At 36.9% G+C, this 7,508-nt stretch overlaps 1 protein-coding gene across 1 annotated transcript; it reads right to left on the bottom strand.

The window, feature by feature from the left end:
- Nucleotides 1-229: 229 nt before the first annotated feature.
- Nucleotides 230-1,168, bottom strand: LOC103302310 (olfactory receptor 5J2). Its single transcript, XM_008159371.1, has one exon. It carries the CDS (start codon nucleotides 1,166-1,168, stop codon nucleotides 230-232), a length of 939 nt encoding a protein of 312 aa, XP_008157593.1.
- Between the last annotated feature and the right edge of the window lie 6,340 nt (nucleotides 1,169-7,508).

Genomic DNA, 7,508 nt, shown 5'->3' with positions numbered 1-7,508 from the left:
AGGTGGATGCTTGGGGCAGCGGGGGGGACCAGAGTGTAGATTGCATGGTTTTCCAGATACTTTGTGTACATTTGAAACTGGTGTGGAATGGTATTGAATGTAAACTGTAGTTGAAAAAAAAGTTAAAAAAGAAAAGAAAAAGGAATACCTCTGTACATCTTTAGAAATTTTACATTCACTGAAATATTGAAAGTGAGAACTGACTGGTAGGATTTACAATGACTTAAACCTAACAGGGGTAATGTTTCATTTCTAAGGCCCTTTTCACAGCATCCTTTACCTCTTTGTTCCTCAGACTGTAAATCAGTGGGTTTAACATGGGAATCACGAGGGTGTAGAACACAGAAACTACCTTCTCCTGTTCTACAGAATACTGGGAGCTTGGCTGAATATAACTAAAGCTTAAGGTTCCATAGAATATGGTGACAGCAGTCAGGTGAGAGGCACAGGTGGAGAAGGCTTTCTGCCTGCCTGCTGCTGAGCGGATCCTCAAGATAGCAAGAACAATGAACATGTAGGAAATCAGCACAACCAGGAAGGTGAACATGGCAATGACACCAGAGAAGGTTAAGAGCAACAACTCATTCATGGAGGTTTCAGAACACGACAGCTTTAGGAGTGAGGGAATATCACAGAAGAAGTGGCTGACAACATTCAACCTACAGAAGGACAGTCTGCCCAAGCTTATTGTGTGTATTAATGAGTTAATTATCCCACACATACATGACCCGATGACCAGCCCTACACGCTTCCTCTTAGACATGGCCACACTGTAAAGCAAAGGTTTTGCAATAGCTACATAACGATCATATGCCATTACTGACAGCAAGCAACCTTCTGTGGTAACAAACACCCCAAAACACAAGTGCTGTACCATGCAAGCAAAAAACGAGATGGTTGCCTTCACAACCAGTAGGCTTATCAGCATTTTGGGTGCAATGGCAGATGCATAGCAGGCATCTACAAAAGAAAGGCAGCTGAGGAAAAAGTACATAGGTTTGTGGAGCTTGGGAGTGATTCGGATTAAGAAGATCATGCCTAGATTCCCCACCAAGGTAATGACATAAATCACCAGGAACAACACAAAAAGTACAATTTTCAGTTGAGCGTGGTCCGTCAATCCCAAAAGAATAAACTCTGTCACAGCTGTAAAATTCTTTTCAGTCATTTGTTTCTTTTCACAAGATCTGTATTGAAAAAAGATACAGAGATTATAACTTATTAGGGAAATTATATATATATATATAGTTATATATATATGTATATATATATATATAACTATATATATATATATATACACACACACACACATATACATGTGTGTGTGTGTGTGTGTGTGTGTGTGTGTGTGTGTGTGTATAAAAACAAACACAACAATTACTGATGTCAGGCTTTGTATAAAAAATATCCCTTATTTGAATCTGTGATTTTTCATCAATAAAAGTAGTAAGAGGACTAAATGGTCTCTCATTTCATTCCAATTATGTTGTTTTGTATGATTATATTCCATAGAAACCAAAATGTGAAAAACAGTTTGTCTCTAATAGCTTCAGTCTCTCTCTAAAATGTCCACTAAGCAGACACTAATGACGATAGAAATTAATAGCATGTATAATATATACCATTAGATAGATAGTTATTCTATGATATTCTCTTCTGAATTATTTGTTTTTAAGTAGAAAATTATTTAACGAGAAGGGCCCATAAAATCATATTTATTTTGAAGTTATATATGGCGTTGATGTACAGGGTCATTATCTTGGACAACCACATCAGGAAGTAAGAGGCTCAGTACCTAGAGTGATGACATTTAAAATGCCAAGGATTCTGGCTTTTGTGACCATAGGATATTGGGGGCCAATACCTCATTCTGAAATGCATGAAACAAAAGCCTGTATCTTGCATGATACCTCCTAAAAGGATCCAGGATTCTTGCTCCAGGACAATTTTCTCCACGTTCCTGGTAAAAGACCAGCCCTGGAAGGTCACTGACTGAGACACAGGACACAGAATCCCACATCTTGCATATCTGGAGCATATGGAGGCTTTTCCTGAGATCTCAAATAATTTTAGAAAAATTTAAAAGCATACTAATTGAGAATATGAATATATGTAGATATATATTCACAAAATTTTCTGTGATACTTCTTCCTATTTTTCATCCTATAATACATAGTTTAAACAATTTAAGTCTTTCTAAAATTGCAATTTTCATTGGATGGTTGGATACCTATATTTCATATTCAAAGCTATTTGTATTTGTTTCAGAATTTGTTTCTCTATTAAGTTGGAGTATCACTTTAGAAATTACAATAAACAAATGGTGTTGATATTGGTATAGCTATAATTTATAACATTTATCTATTTTAATTAAAACATTTCAATTGCCACAATGACAAGAAGTTAGGAATTCATTAATCCTGGATCAAATCCCATTGTTGACAACAATTGGTTTTATTTCATTGAACAAGTTATTTAACTTCCCAGATCCAGGTTATAATTATATGTACTTCTCCAAAATTGCTGAGAGGATTGAAGATAACAACTTCCATTAAGGATTTACTGTTCTTTGAGTATAAATTCATTACTTAACAAACTAGATAGAAAGTTGCATAACTATATTAAATATATCTAGATAGAATATCGTTATGTATTTAGTGTGTGATATCTTTTTGTACAAGGTGATCAGTTTCATACTTTTAAACCATTGTAATTGAACTATTTCTTTTTTCTGGAGCATTTCTGCAATACATAAGCTCTATTTATTTTTATTTTTTGTTTATTTTTGTAACCAAATGGATATCTCAAGTTATCAATTACAAACTAGCCTTGTTAAATGTCAGATTTTTAAAAATCTACATTTTTTCACAATATCTTACATGCTATTTAAAGATTACCAACATATTTGACAATATGGAAGAACACATCCCACAACATTCAAAACTGCATCTTTTATTCATAGATCTAACACATGCTCTTTCTTCTACTACTCTTAAAGACTTAACTGAAAATTTTCAGTTAATAAAACATCACTTATAGATACAAATTTTATTTAAACTACAATTAAGGAAATAGCATGTTTAAAAGGTATTATAAATTAAATTAACTACCAAAATATAAAACTAGTAACTTTAGCAACTAAATTTGATGACAACATTGTAAACTGAATTATATAAAGATATATAAACTCAAATTCCATGAACTTTAAGAATCAAAACACTGATAAGATTCTATCAAACTTAAAATTTTCAATTTTTTGTTCAATGAATGATAAATATAAAATTAAAATAAGTAGAAAGACATTAAAAGAAATGAATTTAACTTACCAAAGATACTTTAAAATTTAGGATATTAGTTTATTTAAAATGCTCATATCCATCACCAAATTTTCTTACTCTCGTCTTAGAAATGAAATTAGTTAATATATTTTCTGATATTCAGGATAATCATTATTTTAATGGAAGATAACTGAACCACTCAGGTATATATATATATACCTGAGTGGTTCAGTTATATATATATAAAAAAACAAACATAATTTTTAAAAAATAAACAATGGTGTTACACAAAACAAACATAATTTTAAAAAATAAACAATATAACAATGGTGTTATATCTATAATTCTTTCTTCAATGAGGACAAAAATGAAAGAAGAAACGAGTATATATATTTTATTCTAATGAGACCAGAATTCCTGTGGTTCAGACACTAATTACACTAAAACAACAACAACGGCAAAAATTACACTCTGGATTGCTTTCTGGTTTCTCAAGAGACTCTCTTAAAGTATCTCAGTGGAACTGGTTTCCCTAAGATCTGTAACATAAAAAAAAAAAAAGTTTCAAAAAATAGAAGGCAACATACAGACAAGTGTGAGAAAACAGTAGAAATATTGATTGTAAATAATTTATATAAATCAGAAAGTATTTTATTAAGATATAATATGAACTGAGCCTGAGTTTGTAAGGCAAAAAAAAAAAAATAGGTTAAGTGGAATCCAACTTGACAATGGCTATTATTTCTAAAAACTTGGGGAGTAACACCCTATGACCTTTATCTACACACTTCTATTTAGATTGCAATTCTGCATTCTATCTAACTGGTAGAATGGCCACATGTTACTCCTATCAGCTATCATGTTTAACTCTAATGTTCTCATTCATTTAATGAATACTTCTTAGAGAATAAGGTCAAGCTAGACATTGTGTTCTGCACTGGAAAGAAGATTACAAAAACAAACAAACAAGCCCTGACTGTTTGGCTCCGTGGATAGAGCTGTGGCCCGTGGAATGAAGGGTCTCCGGTTCCATTCCCTGTCAAGAGCACATACCTCGGTTGCAGGCTGGATCTCTGGCCCTGTCTGGGCACATGTGGCAGGCAATCAATTGATCAATGTGTCTCTCTCACTTCTCTCTCTCTCTCTCTCTCTCTCTCTCTCTTCTCTCTCTCTCTCTCGCTCTCTCTCTCGCTCTCTCTCTCGCTCTCTCCATTCTCTGTAAAAATCAATGGAAAACATATCCTCGAGTGTGGATTTAAAAAAATACATTGAAATACTGAATGTAACAGTAAAACATACTATAGCAATTGTAACACATAAATAAATAAAAAAATGTTATTGTTCTCAAAAGAAAAAACATGGACACTGACACCATGACTCTCCTAGGGGCATTTGCAAAATTTTATTACGGAGTTTCAAATTATTCAAAAAAAAATTCTTAGCTTTTAGGTCCAGGAGCAACACAGAATTCCACTAAAACTCACATATAAATCTAGTACACCCGAAGAATTAGCCCAGTCCGGGCACGTACCTAGGTTGGGGGTTCTATCCCAGGTCACTGATGGACGTTTTTCTCTCTCTCTTTCTCTCCCTCCCCCTCTCTCCTTTCCTCTCTCTTTAAAGAATCAATAAAACATGGGTAAAGACTTAAAAAAATATAAAACCTAACTAAATAAATCTGCTTATCAGCAAACATTATAAATTAACTTGCTCAACATGATCTGGCATCTTGTTATGGGGGTGGGGGGGAAGAAAGAAAAAAAAAAAAGAAGTCCCATCTGGGAATCAGTAACCACAACCTTTCCTCATGCGGGTGAACTTCGGAGTTTGCTGTCTGCACAAGTGAGGAATCTTTAAGCTGAAACATTTACATACATCGCCCGGCCAGCATGGCTCAGTGGTTGAGCATCGACCTATGAACCAAGAGGTTGAGGTTCGATTCCTGGTCAGGGCACATGCCGGTTTGTGGGCTCGATCCCCAGTGTGGGGCATTCAGGAGGCAGATAACCATTGATGTTTCTATCTTTCTCTCCCTATCCTTCTTTGAAGTCAATTTTTAAAAAAATTAAATATATATTTACATAGAGTGGTCTGAGTTGATCATGCTGTGGCTACCAGAGTGACCTTTCAGGACTGTCACAGAAAAGGTTCTGCTAAAGATGAACTTACTATCCAATTGTAAAACACAATGAGAAAGAATATCTCCATAATCAAAACTATAGAAAGCAATAAATACATTTAAAATGCTTTTTAAAATAAAAGTCAAAAAGGGGAAAAAAATGGATGAACCCTTTACCAAAAAGACAAGCGTTATAGGCTGATTTATTGACAGTGGTCTAAGCAAGGGATCAGGAAGAATAAATGAATGAATGATGAATGAATGAATGAATGAAATATGCATACCTATCAAAAAGAAGGTGTGTCTTCTTATGGGAAACAAATGTAGCCTATGGTTGCAGGAGGATTCAGGCATAATAAGTAACTATTTTGAGGAAGGCATGTTGAAGCCAGCCACTAACAGTATTTTTAAGTACCTACAGAAAACAGGAAGCAGCTGTCCATCCCTCTTCAAGTACCCAACACCAGCAAACACCTATGGAACCGAGTCTGTGCAGTTAGCAGCCAAATGAACCTAAACAGACCTCCTGAGCAGAGTGGAACCATGGGACTCAAGTAACAAGAGGTGCCACTCTTTGCCATCTGAGCCCACCAGAAAGTGAGAGGTCCGCCAATATGGAAGATCAGATACCCAGACCAAATGTGAAAACATATAGGACTGACCAATCAAACTCTGTTAGGTTGAAATTACTTTGTTCCCTCTAACCCTCTTTTGCATCCCTTACTTCTAGATAGCTTAGTCCCAAGACTATCCAATCAGACCCCTGAATTAGAATTAATGAATATGTAGCCCCTCCTCAACTTCCTCTTTAAATTTGCTTCAAGCCTTGTTCAGGGAGGCTTATGTGGGTTTCCTTCCCAGCTCCTGTTTGTCTGCCTCATTAAATAAACTCTTGCCTCGCTGCATATTCAATGCTTTGTTAGTTAGCTTCACATAGCGTTTGTCATACAAACTTGGATTCAATAAAAATGTTTAGTTGTTTATTTTTCTCCTGTCTTCCCCAGTTCTCCTGGCAGTATTATTATCTACTAGAGGCCCGGTGCATGAAATTTGTACACTGGGGGAGGGGGTGTCCCTCGGCCCAGCCTTCACTCTCTCCAATCTGGGACCCCTCAAGGGATGTCTGACTGCTGGTTTAGGCCCATGGGATCGTGCCTAAACCGGCAGTCGGATATCCCTCTCACAATCTGGGACTGCTGGCTCCCAACAGCTCGCCTGCCTGCCTGCCTGATCACCCCCTAACCACTCCCCTGCCATCCTGATTGATGCCTAACTGCTCCCCTGCAGGCCCGATTGCCCCCAACTGCCCTCCCCTGCTGGCCCAGTAACCCCCAACTGCCCTCCCCTGCTGGCCAGGTCGCCCCAACTGCCCTCTCCTGCAAGCCCAGTCACTCCCAACTGCCCTCCCCTGCCTGCCTGGTTGCCCCTAACTGCCCTCCCCTGCAGACCTGGTCACCCCTAACTGCCCTCCCCTGCCAGCCATCTTGTGGTGGCCATCTTTGACCACATGGGGGCAGCCATCTTTGACCACATGGGGGAGGCCATTTTTGACCACATGGGTGCAGCCATCTTTGACCACATGGGGGAGCTCATCTTGTGTGAGGGCTTGAGGGTCAATTTGTATATTACCTCTTTATTATATAGGATTATTATATAGGATTTTATCACCCCTGATTTTGACATCATGCATGGCCAACTCAGTTTCTGCCTCTTACAGGAAAAGTTGCTGTTAATAGCAAAATTTTTAAAAATGAAACCTATAAAGAAGGAAAAAAAAAATAAAATATATACAAAAAGAAAGTTTAAATTGGAGAACATTATGCTAAGTGAAATAAGCCAGTCAATGAAAGAAAAATACCACATGATCTCACTCATTTATGGATAATAAAGAACATTATAAACTGATGAACAAAAATATAGATACAGAGACAGTAAAGCATCAAATAGACTGTCAAATTATAGGGGGAAGGTTAGGGAGAGGTGGGGGAGATAAGAGATCAACCGAAGGACTTGTACGCATGCATATAAGCATAACCAATGGACACAAAACTCTGGGGGGTGAGGGCATGTATGGGTGTGGGGTGGGGGAGGACAATGGTAAGATATGTACA

This window comes from Eptesicus fuscus, chromosome 13 (genome assembly GCF_027574615.1).
Source record: "Eptesicus fuscus isolate TK198812 chromosome 13, DD_ASM_mEF_20220401, whole genome shotgun sequence".
Lineage (NCBI taxonomy): Eukaryota > Metazoa > Chordata > Mammalia > Chiroptera > Vespertilionidae > Eptesicus > Eptesicus fuscus.
The sequence above is the reverse complement of the archived record's forward strand: the minus strand, read 5'-3'. Positions and strand labels throughout refer to the sequence as shown.

Excerpts from the sequence above, each read along its gene's own strand:
- LOC103302310 (XM_008159371.1), bottom strand. The coding sequence starts at position 1,168 with ATGACTGAAAAGAATTTTACAGCTGTGACAGAGTTTATTCTTTTGGGA.